Source organism: Hyla sarda, chromosome 2 (genome assembly GCF_029499605.1).
Source record: "Hyla sarda isolate aHylSar1 chromosome 2, aHylSar1.hap1, whole genome shotgun sequence".
Classification (NCBI taxonomy): Eukaryota; Metazoa; Chordata; class Amphibia; order Anura; family Hylidae; genus Hyla; species Hyla sarda.
Genome location: NC_079190.1, coordinates 467,160,761 through 467,178,705, shown reverse-complemented (window position 1 = coordinate 467,178,705; position 17,945 = coordinate 467,160,761). Strand labels below are relative to the sequence as shown.

Here is a 17,945-nt window from a genome sequence, read left to right as displayed (position 1 = left end):
GCATATAAACTAACTAGAGATGAGCGAACTTACAGTAAATTCGATTTATCACGAACTTCTCGGCTCGGCAGTTGATGACTTTTCCTGCATAAATTAGTTCAGCTTTCAGGTGCTCCCGTTGGCTGGAAAAGGTGGATACAGTCCTAGGAGACTCTTTCCTAGGACTGTATCCACCTTTTCCAGCCCACGGGAGCACCTGAAAGCTGAACTAATTTATGCAGGATAAGTTATCAACTGCCGAGCCGAGAAGTTTGTGATAAATCGAATTTACTGTAAGTTCGCTCATTTCTAAAACTAACCATAGTCTATTGTGTATAGACTATTAATCCAGCATTACTTTTATCTTTATTACAGTTGTAATTACCACAAAAAACTTTTCTTTGCAGTCACTGACAGCTAGGGGTTAGCTATGCCCTCCTGCCGCCATGCCTATCCCCTATACGTCAGCGCTGGGACTGCTGTGTAATTGACACAGGTCCCAGGGCATGCGCCCACTTAGATTTGTGTGCACCGACCGAGGAATTTACACAGCAAGCGATGCCTTCCCCGGCCACCACTCGCTCCTGCTGTCTGACATCGCTGCCGGTACAATGTTAGAGGCAGGGAGCGAGTGAGCTCTCTGACTCTAGTAAATGCAGTCACACACAGAGAAGAGGAGAACGGGCATTGTTATGGCTTCCCCACCAAGCGCCCGCTCCCACTGTTTCAGATCTCCATGCGCCTGTGCAATGCTAGAGAGCTCACTCGCTCCCTGCCTCTAACATTGTACAGGCAGCGATGTCCGACAGCAGGAGCAAGTGGTGGCCGGGGGAGCCAGCGCTTGCTGTGTAAATTCCTATCGGTCGGCGCACACATAAAAATCTAAGTGGGCGCATGCCCTGGGACCTGTGTCAATCACACAGCAGTCCCAACGCTGAAGTATAGGAGGATAGGTGTGGCGGCAGGAGGGCATAGCAAACCCCTGGCTACGCCTATCCGACTGTCAGTGACTGCAAAGAAAAGTGTTTTTGGTGGTAATTACAACTGGAATAAAGGTAAAAGTAATGCTGGATTAAAAGTCTATACACAATACACAGACTATGGTTAGTTTATATGCCCCAAACTTCATAACAGTTGGCTAAAAAAAAAAATTATATATATATATATATATTTTCCACCGGAGTACCCCTTTAAGTCTCAAAACCAAGGTAAAGCCACTGCAGAAAACCAAGTGTATTTAGCGATATAATGTTTTGCTTCCTTCTTTATTACAATTCCTTACCTGAATGTCTTGTAAACAAATTTCATGGGCATCGAGTGAACACTGTAGTCTGGGCTCTAGCAGCTTCTTAAGATTTCCAATTGGCTCATTTATATCAATGGACTGGCTGACAAACTCTGCTGTGGTATAGGTCTGTTCTATGATGCTGCAAATGTGAATATAAAAGAAAAACACATGAAAGACAGTAACAAAATAGGGTTCACACACAGGAAAATGAGAGTTTATTGCTCAAAATTCTTATAGAGTATCTGGAAACCAAACTAAGTGCAATTACTACAGCTGTAAAAGTGGTGAAGTGTGGAATGTTTAGGGAGATTTGCATCTCACACCTAATACCCCTTTAGCTTAGGCTGCATGGAAACACAAAGTAACATAGTAACAAGACCAGAGTCCATCACGTTCAACCTATATCCCTACTGAGTCCCTACTGAGTCGATCCAGAGGAAGGAAAAAAAACCTCATACTAGAGGTAAAAAAATCCTTCCCAACTCCAAACATGTCATCAGAATAAATCCCTGGATCAACGTTCTGTCCCTATAGATCTAGTATACATAACCAGCGATGTTATTATTCTCCAAAAATGCATCCAGACCCCTTATAAATTCTTTTACAGAGATTCCCCATGACCACCTCCTCCGGGAGAGAATTCCACAGTCTCACTGCTCTTACAGTAAAGAACCCCCGTCTGTGCTGGTGTAGAAACCTTCTTTCCTCTAGACGTAGAGCATGCTCCCTTGTTATAGATACAGTCCTGGGTATAAATAGATCATGTGAGAGTCTGTACTGTCCCCTGATATATTTATACATAGTTATTAAGTCTCCCCTAAGCCCTTCTTTTTTCTAAACTAAATAACCATACATAAGACTGCACCAGAGAGTAATTGCTCCCAGAAGGAAATGCTTGTGACTATATAAACTCTAGTGACAGCAAAATTATTTATTTTCTTGCATTTAAACTCCACAGGTTACAGTGATCTGTGTGCGACTTCACAAGTGGAGTGCTAGCTTTAGAGTAGGGATCAACGGATATCTCTTTTTTTTTTTGGGCCGATAGCCGATAACTTATACCGATATTCCAGTATAAGTTAACGCAAGAACATGAGACCAAACATTAACCTGATTCCAGGGTGTTTGGCTACACCTTCCATACCTTTCCTCTGTGCATTCTGTCTTTTCTGATCCATCAATTTCTATCTCTATCAGCTCCTCAGCCTCCCTCTTTGACATGGCTGAATATTTTTCTTTAGACGCAAACCTATGAAAGGTCAGAGAAAAAAAAAGTAAAGATTACACTAAATGATAAATATTATATACATATACTGTATACAAATGGAAACCTACAATTCGTTGCCAGTAGTGATATCTACACCATACCTAAACGTATAGTGTTTTTTTTATCATAAGGGAAATTTGGTTGACACAGCATGGCAAAACTTAAAGGGGTACTCCGCCCCTAGCATCTTATCCCCTAGTACGCCCGGGATCTCCGCTGCGGCACCCCGCTATCATTACTGCACAGAGCAAACTCTGTGTGTAATGATGGGCGATACAGGGGCACGAGGGGGCAGAGCTGTGACGTCACGATGCTCCGGCCCCTGTATCGCCGGTCATTACGCACAGAGCGAGTGTGCTCTGTGCAGTAATCATAGCAGGGTGACGCAGCGGAGATCCCGGCTATCTGACATCTTATCCCCTATACTTTGGATATGGGATAAGATGTCTAGGGGCAGAGTACCCCTTTAAAAAGGTGTATTCCAGGAGAAAAAAGATAAAACTTAGAGATAGAGATACATAGAGAAAAAATTATATATATATATCTCTATCTACTGGTTTCAGAAAGCTAAACAGATTTGTAAATTACTTCTATTAAAAAAAATCAAAAACAAAAATCCTTCCAGTAGTTATCAACTGCTGAATTTGAGTTCTTTTCTTTCTGACCACAGTGCTCTCTGCTGACACATCTGCTTGTCTCAGGAACTGTTTGAAGCATTAGAGGTTGGCTATGGGGATTTTCTCCTGCTCTGGACAGTTCCTGACATGGACAGAGATGTATGCAGAGAGCACTGTGGTCAGACAGAAAAGGAATTGAAAATGAAAAAAAGAACTTAGCAGCTGATAACTACTGGAAGGATAAAGATTTTGAAATAGAAGTAATTTACAAATCTGTTTAACTTTCTGGCACCAGTTGATTTAAATATGCACTGTCACCAAACTTTTTTTTGATATGCTGTAGTACTTATGTACTAAAACATATCTCTAAATATAAACCTAATACATTTTTCTTCATTAAAATAGTTTATTTTACTGTTGAAAACCAGCCACTAGGGGTCTCCCTCCTAGTGGCCGGCTGCAGGCACGCCTGAATTCGGACTGATGCTGGCCGGGCATCAGTCCTAATTCATTCTGCCTGCGCTCGCTCCCTGCCTGTCAATCAGACGGGGGAGTGAGTGCTGAGAGAGCATTGGCTCCCAGGCTTGACATGCTGGCCCCGCCTCCCAGCATCTACACACCACCGCTGCGCACTAGAGGTACGGGGGGGTTTCGGGGGTGCGCCGCTGTGAGGTGTTTACCCCTTTAACACTAAGCAAAGCCAAGCAGAAAAAGCTGCAGTATTTTTGCTGACTGAAAGTCTTCTATTAGGGGTCAGTCCCCTTTGAACTTGCCCTTTTGTATAAGCCACTATCCCGACAGGCACTGAAATCAAAGGGTCACGTGAAGTTTACAGCAGATGAGTTCCCCCAAAGCAGGAGCAGCTCCCCATCACCCAAACAGTACAATAATAAAACACATGACTTTATTAGCACACGATTCTGGATAATACTAGATCAGGAAGAGCAGTAATCAGGAAACCGATAAAACACAGGAAAGACTGATGAGGAAAGCAGGGCCAGAACATGTGGCGGTCTGCTGACAATGACGGCATATACTACCGCACACAAAGACACCGCTGTGCAGAATATTATCCTGATTGTGGTTTTCAACTCTATGACTTCTCCTCCAGGGAAGTAAAATGTTGTCCGGATACGTATCACAACATGCTGGGAGTTGTAGTTTTGCAACCAGCTGGTGAGCCCCAGGATGGAAACTGTTGCCTCAGGGCAGTGTTTCTCAGAATGCAAAACTGCAAGTCCCAGCATGCCCAGCCAACCAACAGCTGTCCAGACATGCTGGGAGTTGTAGTTTTACAACAGCTGTAGGTACACAGTTTGGGAAACACTGCCTTAGGCCATGTTCACACAGCATTATTTTATATTGCTCACACAGCAGATATTCCACACCGGAAACATCTGGAGCGAACATTCTCATTTCTGTGTCCGCAGGAAGAATGGACAGGTCTTCATGTGTTCACACTAATAACCCCCCAAATACTGGCTCTCCATGCAACACATTGGGAGTTGTAGTTCTGCATGTGAAGCAGCATCTCTCAATCAAGGCACCTCCAGCTGTTGCAAAACTACAACTCCCAGCATGCCCGGAAGCAGGTTGTTATAGTTTGGAAACAGCTGGAGGCACTGACATGTATAGAATTAGAATGTGAATCCAGGGAAACAGCAGTGATACACGTGACCCTTAGTGTTCCATGGCTCCTACACCACACACTGAGTAGTAGTAATGCTGCACTGTGTACAGGGAGTGCTGAGACTTGTAGTCCCACAGAGCACACCCCCTCCATGTGACAGCACACACAGACAGACCACAGTAAAGTAACAGAGCACAGGCAGTGACAGGGTTAACACGAGGCCGCGGATCGCGCTCCGTCACACACCTCTCCGGTACTTACCCGCCTTTTTTTTTTTTTTCTTTCGTTCGCTTTTTTTTCCCGGCTTTCCGACCACCAGGCACGGAAATGAACTGTGGCGTCAACACGCAGAGCGGCCAACGGAAACAAAACACAGCCCGGGCGGAAAAGCCGAGGGACTGGCTCGCCACCACCGGAAGTCGAGTGACGCACTTCCGCTCAATCTCATTAAAATGCTGCGAGGGAAGGGCATGAGCGGGAAAGCCACGACTGGGCGTGTATTTTCGCGTCAGAATAGGCGGGGAATAGGCGTGTCTGCGCGTAAGAGGGCGTAGTCTGAAAAAGTATCTGTTTTTCTCTATGTGGCGCGTCTAGCGAGAAGGGGCGGGACATTGAATTCGTTTCCCCGTCTGCGTGCAAGGGGGCGGAGCCTGGAACTACCTGTTAAAATGCGCGGTAGGAAAGGGGTGTGGCTGCGCGAGAAGGGGGCGGATCCTGGGATCTTTTTCAGCAGCGTGTTAGGGTTTTGTCTGCTGTGTTTCCCAGCCTGTGTGTCTCCAGCTGTTGCAAAACTATAACGACCAGCATTCCCGGACAGCCACAGGCACAGGTTGGGGGTCACTACCTCTCAGCTGAATGCCAGGACCCCAACCGATCAAAACATGTGACATGTCAAAAGTGTTTTTTAAAGTGACAGTAATGCTTTAACCCCTTAAGGACTCAGACAATTTTGACCTTAAGGACTCAGACAATTTAATTTTTACGTTTTCATTTTTTCCTCCTCGCCTTCTAAAAATCATAACTCTTTTATATTTTCATCCACAGACTATTATGAGGGCTTGTTTTTTGCGCGACCAGTTGTCCTTTGTAATGACATCACTCATTATATCATAAAATGTATGGCGCAACCAAAAAACACTATTTTTGTGGGGAAATTAAAACGAAAAACGCAATTTTACTAATTTTGGAAGGTTTTGTTTTCACGCCGTACAATTTATGGTAAAAATGACATGTGTTCTTTATTCTGAGGGTCAATACGATTAAAATGATCCCCATTATTATATACTTTTATATTATTGTTGCGCTTAAAAAAAATCACAAACTTTTTAACCAAATTAGTATGTTTATAATCCCTTTATTTTGATGACCTCTAACTTTTTTATTTTTCCATATAAGCGGCGGTATGGGGGCTCATTTTTTGCGCCATGATCTGTACTTTTTTTTTGATACCACATTTGCATATAAAAAACTTTTAATACATTTTTTATAATTTTTTTTTTAATAAAATGTATTAAAAAAGTAGGAATTTTGGACTTTTATTTTTTTTTCGTTCACGCCGTTCACCGTACGGGATCATTAACATTTTATTTTAATAGTTCGGACATTTACGCACGCGGCGATACCAAATATGTCTATAAAAAAAATTTTACGCTTTTTTGGGGTAAAATAGGAAAAAACGGACGTTTTACTTTTTTATTGGGGGAGGGGATTTTTCACTTTTTTTTTACTTTTACTTTTACATTTTTTTTTACACTTGAATAGTCCCCATAGGGGACTATTCATAGCAATACCATGATTGCTAATACTGATCTGTTCTATGTATAGGTCATAGAACAGATCAGGGTTATCGGCGATCTTCTGCTCTGGTCTGCTCGATCACAGACCAGAGTAGGAGACACCGGGAGCCGGACAGAGGAAGGAGAGGGGACCTCCATGCGGCGTTATGAATGATCGGATCCCCGCAGCAGCGATGCGGGCGATACGATCATTCATTCAAATCGCGCACTGCCGCAGATGCCGGGATCTGTATTGATCCTGGCACCTGAGGGGTTAATGGCGGACGCCCGCGAGATCGCAGGCGTCGGCCATTGCCGGCGGGTCCCTGGCTGCGATCAGCAGCCGGGATCAGCCGCGCATGACACGGGCATCGCTCCGATGCCCGCGGTTATGCACAGGACGTAAATGTACGTCCTGGTGCGTTAAGTACCACCTCACCAGGACGTACATTTACGTCCTGCGTCCTTAAGGGGTTAAAGGGGTACTCCAGGGAAGTAATACCTATACCCTATCAACAAGTTAGGGGATGACTTTCTGATTGTGGGGGTCTGACCTCTGGTGCCCCCTGTTACAATGTCCTGCACAGGGCCCACCCGTTACTCACCCGTCCTCAAAAACGCACTTCAGTGACGGTCTGCTCAGTCCATCAACAGGTTTATTGGGAACCTGGCCGCAACTGAAGGTGGGGGCCTAAACGCACTCGTGCAGGAGATTGCATCGGTAGGACCCCCTGCAATAAAAAACCTATCCCCTATCCTGTAAATAGGGGATATGTTTTATTTCCCTGGAATACCCCTTTAAGCCAGAAGAAAATAAACTTTTAGGGTTGGGTCACATGGAAAGATTCCGCAGCATATTTTACAGTGTGCCTCCAGCTGTGCCTGCTCATAGAGAAAATCCACCGCTACGAGCAGACACAGCGATCTGCTTGATATCATTGTTTATTCTTCTCACCATAAAGAATGTCACCCGTGGTCACTGATATCATTGTGTATTCTCCTCACTATAGAGAAGACGCCACCTGTAATCACTGATATCATTGTGTATTCTCCTCACTATAGAGGAGACGTCACCCGTGGTCACTGATATAATTGTGTATTCTCCTCACTATAAAAAAGACGTCACCTGTAATCACTGATATCATTGTGTATTCTCCTCACTATAGAGAAGTCACCTGTAATCACTGATATCATTGTGTATTATCCTCACTATAGAGAAGACGTCACCTATAGTCACTGATATCATTGTGTATTCTCCTCACTATAGAGAAGACGTCACCTGTAATCACTGATATCATTGTTTCTTCTCACCATAAAGAATAAGTCACCCATGGTCACTGATATCATTGTGTATTCTCCTCACTATAGAGAAGACGTCACCTGTAGTCACTGATATCATTGTGTATAATCCTCACCATAGAGATGTCACCTGTGGTCACTGATATCATTGTGTATTCTCCTCACTATAGAGAAGACGTCACCTGTAGTCACTGATATCATTTTGTATTCTCCTCACTATAGAGAAGATGTCACCTGTAGTCACTGATGTCTATAGTGAGGGGAATACACAATGATATCAGTGATTACAGGTGACACCGTCTCTATAGTGAGGAGAATACACAATGATATCAGTGACTACAGGTGACGTCTTGTCTATAGTAAGGAGAATACACAATGATAAGACGTCACCTGTAGTCACTGATATCATTGTGTATTCTCCTCACTATAGAGAAGACATCACCTGTAGTCACTGATATAATTGTGTATTCTCCTCACTATAGAGAAGACGTCACCTGTAGTCGCTGATATCATTGTGTATTCTCCTCACTATAGAGAAGACGTCACCTGTAGTCACTGATATCATTGTGTATTCTCCTCACTATAGAGAAGGTGTCACCTGTAATCACTGATATCATTGTGTATTCTCCTCACTATAGAGAAGACGTCACCTGTAGTCACTGATATCTTTGTGTATTCTCACTATAGAGAAGACGTCACCTGTAGTCACTGATATCATTGTGTATTCTCCTCACTATAGAGAAGGCGTCACCTGTAATCACTGATATCATTGTGTATTCTCCTCACTATAGAGAAGACGTCACCTGTAGTCACTGATATCATGTTTTTTTTTTTTTTATGACTGTGCCTATTGTAGCCTTCCAGTACTTATCAGCTGCTGTATGTTCCAGAGCAAGTTGTGTAGTTCTTTTCATTCTGACCACAGTGCTCTCTGCTGCCACCTCCATGTCAGGAACTGTCCACAGCAGGAGGGGTTTATTATGGGGATTTGCTCCTACTCTGGATGTTCAGGCATGCTGGAAGTGGTAGTTCTGCAACAGTTAGAGGAACCCTTGTTGGGAAATACTGACCTAGTAAAATCATTGGCACAGTAAATTGATGCTGTTTTAAAGGCAAATGGGGATCTTTATTAAAACAGTAATTCATTGTATAAATAAGTAATATATTGGTACATAAAGACAGCATAGAGGGAAAAATTCTGTAATTTAAAGATAGCCCTTTAGGCTAGTATTGTATGGGTACTGTAAACATTCCGCAAACATTGGGCACCGGCAGAATATGAAGACGCTAGGACGGCTCCGAAATGCGCTGTCTCCATAGACAGTAATGCATTTAATACAGGAATCACTGGCCGCAGCGATGTTCCGTCTCGGCCGTTGATAGGTTGAGCGCACTGTCACGTAAGAAGCCAGCTTCTTACATGACAGTGCGCTCAACCTATCACCGGCCAAGGCGGAACATGGCTGAGGCCAGTGATAGGCTGACGGCTCTCCGACGTTCCCGTCCCCAGGAAGCAGGTGAGGCCGGTACCGGACCAATGGGAGGTGAGTTAAACTTTATTTTGTTTATTTTTTGCAGCCCGGGCATAGGTATACAACGTACAGTACAGAGTTCCAGCGCCGGCGGCCCGCAACTAACAGGAGGGTTTGGGGTGAAGCAGAACAGCGCACACGGGTCACATATGATTAGTTCCCCGATGCGGGGACAGTGCAGCGCTGGGTTGATAATTCATTCATTCCCGAGGGGGAGGGGCCCAACCGGTATTCCGGTATGGGGAAAAATTCATATAGTGCAGGACAAAAATGTCGGTATTTGGTATGAACCGGTATACCGCCCAGCACTACCTGAGCCTGCACACCAACACTAAGGTTTCCCAAGTGTCACAGGACCTAACCCTAACCTATCTGTGCGTGATTAGCAAAACCAGGGGCCAGTGGGCAATTACAGCAGCATTAGGCCCAATTGTATTGTATTATTCTATCCACACCGTTTATCTGGTGTAGGATTCTATTGTGGCACTTGTAGTCCGCTGCAGGCATCCCCCACCGTATGCATTTTTATGTTGGGGATCGCCCTTAGCAACAGACTACAAGGGCAGGATCTGCTCCCCCAGTATAAATGCACAACCGCATTTGGGGTTGAGCACCTCCAGCCATTTGAGACCACGTCTTTGTTGTTGTTTAAATCTTATACTTGGAGGTGTATAAACTCCATATTTAATGCGCCTTGATCACTATTAAGGCAGCAATAAGGTTCACCTGTGAGGCCGGCAACACATATCAGCCAACTTGGGTGGGGCTTGTAGTCTGCCTCCCTCCTCCCATTGTATGTGTGCTCAGCCACACTGGAGGTAACTGGGAGCAGGCTGTGAGTCGGAGCTAATGCTGCTGCTTTAATTGCCCACTGGCCCCTGGTATTGCCCATATGGCACAGGTAGGTTAGTGTTAGGTTCCATGCCACTTGAGAAACCTTGGCGTTGGTGTGCGGGCTCAGGTATGTCTTTCATATAAGGATATACTGGCGAATGTCTCAATTTTAACATCAGTGTTGAGGGATAGCCAATGTCATTGTTTACATCTCCCACAGTAGCACCTAAATTCTTGTATTATTCTAATTGTTACACATCCACACCGTTTATCTGGTGGAGGATGCCATTGTGGCACTTGTAGTCCACTGCAGGCGTCCTCCATTGTATGCATTTTTATGCTAGGGATCACCCCTAGCAACGGACTACAAGGGCAGGATCTGCTCCCCCAGTATAAATGCACAACTGCATTTAGGGTTGAGCACCTCCAGCCATTTGAGACCACGTCTTTGTTGTTGTTTAAACAGTAATGCATTTCCAAGTGGATTCAGCAGAAAGAATTTACATGTCAATTCTTTTTGCGGAGGCTACGCCAAGATATATAATATATATCTGCCTTTTTGGAAGGGAGACTCCATTCCCCCCTCCCCTCTGATCCCACCAGGGGGTCTTCTCTTTTCCTGGCCCTTTATCTGTTTGATTATATGATGGGACCAGAGTGCATGACATCAAAAAAGCCTTTGACTTCAAAGGAGATGTAAACAAACAGCCAGACCCCCAATAAAATGCAATACACAAACCCACAGTCTGAATGACCTCTCACCCATGGCTTGGATAATACATCACACAGTTATAATTATAATACACATATAGGATTTTAATAAGCAGGCCTTGGGCCTGACACCTCCCCTTAAGATGGAGACAGAGAGATCTTGCCTGCCAGGCTGATAGATCTGTCTCCCTTAAAGGGGTAGTCCAGTGGTGAAAAACTTATCCCCTATCCTGAGGATAGGGGATAAGTTTGAGATCGGGGGGGTCCGACCGCTGGGGCCCCCTGCTATCTCTCTGTACGGGGCCCCGGCTCTCGGCCCAGATAGCGGGTGTCGACCCCCGCACGAAGCGGCGGCCGACACGCCCCCTCAATACATCTCTATGGCAGAGCCGGAGATTGCCGAAGGCAGAGCTTCGACTCTGCCATAGACTTGTATTGAGGGGGCGTGTCGGCCGCTGCCTCGTGCGAAGGCCGACACGCCCCCTTCCCGCGGGCTGTTGGGGCTCCGCACAGGAGATCGCAGGGGGCCCCAGCGGTCGGACCCCCCCGCGATCTGCAACTTATCCCCTATCCTTAGAATAGGTGATAAGTTGCTCACCACTGAGTCCCCACTGGACTACTCTTTTAACCATCTATTTATTTTCTTGACACCACAGGCCCTGCATTCCCAGCCAATGATGGCACTGAAGGGGCCTATTTCCTCATTTAGCTGCCTTTTCTTTGCAGCTAAGAGCTGTGGATTGATCTCTACATCCTGAAGGGATCCCTGGCTCTTAGCTTCCTCCACTAGGTTCAGTAGGGGATCACTACCCAGCCCTTCCTCTGGTGCACTGCATACACTGAGTACCACCTCCTCAGGGTCATAGTATGCCATATTAATGTGGTACTGTCTCTGCCTCTGACCTTTCTCATCAAGGGCAACTACATATATGGTGGGTTCTAGGCACCGTAAAATGGTAAAGGGACCCTCCCAGGCCGCCTGTAACTTATTCTGCCTAATGGGGTTCAGAACCATTACCTTCTGTCCCACTTCATAGACCCGGTCCCTTGCATTGCGATCATACCAGTACTTCTGGCTGGACTGTGCTGCTGTGAGGTTGTCATGTACCAGCCCAGTCAATGCCTGCATCCTGTCCCTGAATCTCAGAACATACTCCACCACACAAGTCTCAGGGGCATGTAGCCTCCCTTCCCATTCTCCCCTAACTAAATCTCGGGGTCCCCGCACTTTGTGACCATATAATAATTCAAAGGGCGAGAAACCTGTAGACTCTTGGGGTACCTCCCTTTAAGCGAATAACAGATGGGGTAAAAATACTTTTCCCCAGTCTCTGCCCTCTGATTCTACAAATGTTTTTAGCATTTGTTTCAAGGTGCCATTGTTACCGGACACTCTGTCCAACCAATGTAGAGGGTTGTGATCAGTTATGACAGTAGAATCCCTGCCATACAGGTATGGCTGTAATTTTTGCAAAGCCCAGACCACAGCTAGACATTCCTTCTCTATGACCGCATAGGACACTCCCAAATGTCCTGCCAGGGCGGTCTCATAGGCCAACCTCAACAGCTCTTTCCTGCACTGCCTAGGAACCACTAACGGCCTTTCTCCCTCCTGGGCCCCTAGCATGCCTTTGGAAAGGGACTCCCAGTACAAGATATCATTTTCCCAATATACCCGATGCCCATCTGTGTCAACACCTGTATGTTCAGCACGTTGTCTCAGCCCTTCAAGGGAAGGGTCACTGCGCAGAGCTTCCTGGAAATGCTCATTTCCCTCCCCCCATCTTGTGGCATCAGGGAGCACATTTCCCCCAGGTGAACTAGCATCTCCACCTTCCTCTGCTGGGGCTTGCAAGTCACACAGCTTGCCCCTTGCATCAACATCCTCCCTTCCTGTTAAAGCTGCAGCCCTGGCACGCTGCTGACGCATTACCACTGCCACCATTGGTATGCCTCCCTGGGGTTTACCTTCCTCCCCCTCAGTTCCAGACATAACAATACAGGCATCATACACAGGGCTATCACTCTTTCCCTCCTCCTCCTTAGGCTCACAGGATTGGGACATATAACTCACTGCTGGTCCCTCATCCTTAAATGTCACCAGGGGCACACCAACCCCTCCCCCTAGCCCATCTCCACTAGGTTTTGGCATTGGCAATGCATTGTCACCACATGTTACAATACACCCCATTTCACTTTTGGAAAACATTACTGGTTCAGTCACAGGTAAACAATTATCAATCCCCTGCACTCCCTCCCAGTTACCACATTTCGCAGTGTCTCCCAAAGTCTCGCACAGTACCTCAGAATGAACAGGGCTCTCTCCTAGCCCATCCGGTGTGCAGGTAGTGTCCTCTGGAGCATAATGACAGAGCATCCGACCCAAATCATTCCCCAGCAGAACATTAACAGGGATGTCCTCAGAGCCCCCCACCTCCCGCAAACCTTTGCCTGTACCCCAATCAAGGTACACACGGGCCATGGGCACAGCAGGCCGCACACCTCCGATTCCTTTTAAAGCCATGGTTCTTCCAGGGATGATGTCCTCTGTATCCACCACTTCAGGCCGCACCAAGGTAAAGGAGGCTCCAGAATCTCGCAAACCCACTGTCAACCGGTCACCCACAGTTACACTCTGCAGGTTATCCGCTCTTTTCTCCACCGCTCCGGACACCAGAATGGCTGTGTGTCCTCCAGCTACTGGTGGAGAATTCTTTTTGTTGGGGCAAGTGGCACTCAGGTGCCCAATATTGTTGCATCTGTAACATCGGCGGGTGTCCCCCTGACCCAATGTGGCTCCTGCTGCTTTTGGGAATGATGGCAAGAATTTCCCTGCTGACCTGGTGGTGCTCTGTGGGTGTGTGGCTCCCCTCCAGGTACTTGCTCCAGCTTGTGCAGATCCATGCTTTGCTGCTGGCGCCCGGTTGTTGGCAAAGTCATCTCCAAGTTCTGCTGCTTCCATGGCTGTCTTGGGATTGCGGTCCATTATCCACTCTCTGGCTTCAAAGCTCCGTGTTTGGAGAAACTGATCCAGGACCATCAAGTCCTCCAGGCCCTCATAGGTAGTGACTTGTAGGCCCCCAGTCCATTGCCTGAATGCAGTCCTTAGCTGACCTGCATGTTCAGTGCAGCTTTCTGTGGCGCTTTGTTGCAAAGTCCTAAATCTTTTCTGATAAGCCTCTGGAGTCAGATTACATTTTTTTAGCAGGGCAGATTTTATTGCCTCATAGTCCTGGTCACTCTCAGAGGGAAGCGAAGCAAACACATCCAGAGCTTTCTCTCGCAGCCATGGGGTTAGATATCGTCCCCACGGTTCCTTAGGTAGATGGAACTGCCGGCAAACCTTTTCAAATTCCCTCAGGAACACATCCAGATCACCATCTTTCTCCAACATGGGGAAATTTTCCAAGCAGGGTCTGTGGTCTCCTTGATCCTGCACATCACTGCGTGCAGATAAAGCATCCCCTCTCAGCCTCAGAACCTCCAGTTCATGCCTTCACGGCTCGTGCCTGGGCCTCTCTTTCTGCGGCTCGTGCCTGGGCCTCTCTCAGCAGTTTGGTACTGGAGAAGCAGTTGGAGTTTCATATTGGCATCCACATTCCCAAGGTGTTGTAAGGCAGTCCGCATATAAGAGTCCAAGGCCTCATGTAGAGTACTGTCCTGATGGAGAGTAATGTTGCTGCGTTCCCCAGGAGATATCAGTCCTTGGATGGCAGTTCCAGCTGTAGGACTTTGTCTCATGTCACTCAGCTCTTCTGCACGAGCATCATACTCCACAAGATCAGCGATAAATTGTTTCTCGTTCTTTCCTGCAGTAGGGATGTCCTTTTCTTGGCACATTAGCTCCAGTGCAGGCTTGGAATATTTGCGATATGCCTCCATATTTCCGAGATGAGACAGAGGAGGTAAAACAGGAGATGGGGAGGACAGAACTGTCTTGCACTCTTTTTGTATGTCTTTTAAACCAGCACTGAGCTCTGTCTTTGGAATTTACACACAAGAATATGTATGCAATTTCTTTTTAGTGCTAAGATTTCCTTACAGGTAAAATCCAGCAAGCACTAAAAATCTCCAAATATATCCCGACGCCGCCACCAGTTGTCACGATCACACCCTATCGATCCAGCCAAGACGCTAGAGAGAGTGTGATGGTGCAAGGGTTAAAGCCGCCAGACCTCTGGGTATCCACTACTAGTCCCAGCAAGTCACCAAATTAACCCTTAGATAAACGTGTTTCCACCAGAGCTGCCTTCAGAAAGGTGAGCTCCTATATTTAGAGATCAAAGACCAGAGCTGATTAATTAAACATTTAATCTGATAAAAGGTATCACAGTGCTATGCATAAAAATAAACAAATGACATACAGTTACAAAAATATGAAAGTTTAGCAAGGCAATTTCAGAAAACAAAAGATGAAGTTCTTACAGCATGATGATATAGCAGTCCATGAGAGTGAGTTCCAGCTGTTCTTAGGATGGTCTTGTCAGCTTGTTGCACAGCCTTAAACAACCTGAGTCTAGCATTGTTAAATAATATTTAGTTATAATAGTTATCGGCTATAGGCCCTAACCTGCACCGATTATCGGCCCTAAAAAAACGATATCGGTCGATCCCTACAGACAACAGGTGGAAATTATAGGCAATTAGCAAGACACCCCAATAAAGGAGTGGTTCTGCAGGTGGTGACCACAGACCACTTCTCAGTTCCTATGCTTCCTGGCTGATGTTTTGGTCTTTTGAATGCTGGCGGTGTTTTTACTCTAGTGGTAGCATGAGACAGAGTCTACAACCCACACAAGTTGCTCAGGTAGTGCAGCTCATCCAGGATGGTACATCAATGCGAGCTGTGGCAAGGTTTGCTGTGTCTGTCAGCATAGTGTCCAGAGCTACCAGGAGACAGGCCAGTACATCAGGAGATGTGGATGAAGCCGTAGGAGGGCAACAACCCAGCAGCAGGACCGCTACCTCCACCTTTGTGCAAGGAGCAGCACTGCCAGAGCCCTGCAAAATGACCTCCAGCAGGCCACAAATGTGCATGTGTCCACTCAAATGCTCAGAAACAGACTCCATGAGGGTGGTATGAGGGCCTGACGTCCACAGGTGGGGGTTGTGCTCACAGCCCAACACTGTGCAGGATGTTTGGCATTTGGCAGAGAAAACGAAGATTGGCAAATTCGCCACTGGCACACTGTGCTCTTCACAGATTAAAGCATGTTTACACTGAGCACGTGACAGAGTCTGGAGACGCCGTGGAGAACGTTCTGCTGCCTGCAACATCCTCCAGCATGACCTGTTTGTCGGTGGTTCAGTAATGGTGTGGGGTGCCATTTCTTTGAGGGGCGGCACAGACCTCCATGTGCTTGCCAGAGGTAGCCTGACTGCCATTAGGCACCGAGATGAGATCCTCAGACCCATTGTGAGACCATATGCTGGTGCGGTTGGCCCTGGGTTCCTCCTAATGCAAGACAATGCTAGACCTCAGGTGGCTGGAGTTACTGCAAGAGGAAGGCATTGATGCTATGGACTGGCCAGTCCATTCCCCAGACCTGAATCCGATTGAGCACATCTGGGAGATCATGTTTCGCACCATCCACCAACGCCACGTTGCACCACAGACTGTCCAGGAGTTAGCAGATGCTTTAGTCGAGGTCTGGGAGGACATCCCTACGGAGACCATCCGCCACCTCATCAGGAGCATGCCCAGGCATTGTAGGGAGGTCATACGGGCACGTGGAGGCCACACACACTACTGAGCCTCATTTTGACTTGTTTTAAGGACATTACATGAAAGTTGGATCAGCCTGTAGTGAGGTTTTCCACTTTGATTTTGAGTTTGACTCCATATCCAGACCTCCATGGGTTGGTAAATTTGATTTCCATTGATAATTTTTGTGTGATTTTGTTGTCAGCACATTCAACTATGTAAAGACCAAAGTATTTTATACCATTAGTTCATTCAGATCTAGGATGTGTTATCTTATTATTCCCTTTATTTTATTTTTTGAGCAGTGTATAAAAAGTTTTTATATCCAACAGTGCCCATTTAACAGTGAATGTGGATTGTTCAGTGACCCCCTTTAATACAAGTTTTAGAGTACTTTACATGGTGACCACAGAATGACTTTATAATCTATCTACAACTATACAATAGACTGTAGGCTCAGTGGAAGCACAATACACAGTATAGGATTTATACACATTATACCTTCTGTTCTATTGGATTAATTTAGCATTACATTTTGTCTCGGCACGGTAGTTCTACAATGGCTGACATTTACTGTATGAATCTACTCCTGCACAAAGCACCTTAAAGGGGTACTACGTTGCAAAACAGGTTATCGAAAGAATAGGTAATAAGATGTTAGATTGCATGGATCCCGCCGCTGGGAACCCCCGCGATCACCGACACGGCATCCCGGTCATCCATGCACAAAGTAAACACCGCTCCGTGCCGGATGACTGGCGACTACTACTGCCAACGCGTCCCCTCCAATCAGTTATGTGGTAGGAGGCGTGACTGCTACGTACTAGCATGAATGGAGGGGGTGTGACAAGTGTGGAGCTCCCGTGTTCTGGGCGCCACTACTGCCGGCCCGGAGATCGCAGGAGTCCCCAGCGGCAGGCCCCCCGCAATCTAACATCTTATCCCCTATCCTTTTGATAGGGGATAAGATGTTTTACACCGGAGTACCCCTTTAAAGGTCAGTCTAGGAACACAGAAGAATCAATCAGATCAAATTTTTTTTTTCTCCTTAGGAACAGAGCCACTCTTGCTCATGGTCTGTCTCTGGTATTGCAGCGTTTATTTGAATAGAGAAACTACAATATCAGACACAGTCCATAGGCCAGACTGGTGGTGTTTCTAATAGCAAACATAGATCACAGGGACAACCTTTAAAATGAAAGCTGTAAGTCAGGGTTTCCCAACCAGTGTGCCTCCAGCTGTTGCAAAACTGCAACTCCCAGTATGCCCGGACAGCCAAAGGCTGTCCGGGCATGCTGGGAGTTGTAGT

General features: G+C 46.3%; 1 protein-coding gene across 2 annotated transcripts in view; it reads right to left on the bottom strand.

Annotated features, from left to right (window-relative positions):
* GABPA (GA binding protein transcription factor subunit alpha) overlaps positions 1-5,290 on the bottom strand; it is a 31,834-nt gene extending 26,544 nt beyond the window's left edge. The window contains exons 1-3 of one of the 2 annotated variants that reach the window (XM_056559445.1): positions 5,043-5,290; positions 2,412-2,516; positions 1,262-1,406 (exon numbers count right to left, since the gene is read on the bottom strand). In XM_056559445.1, the coding sequence (XP_056415420.1) occupies positions 1,262-1,406; positions 2,412-2,488 (222 nt within the window). In that variant the 5' untranslated portion in view covers positions 2,489-2,516; positions 5,043-5,290. Of the gene's footprint in view, positions 1-1,261; positions 1,407-2,411; positions 2,517-4,778; positions 4,802-5,042 lie in introns of those variants that run through there. The other variant, XM_056559444.1, reaches the window with a different exon arrangement.
* Positions 5,291-17,945: the final 12,655 nt, after the last annotated feature.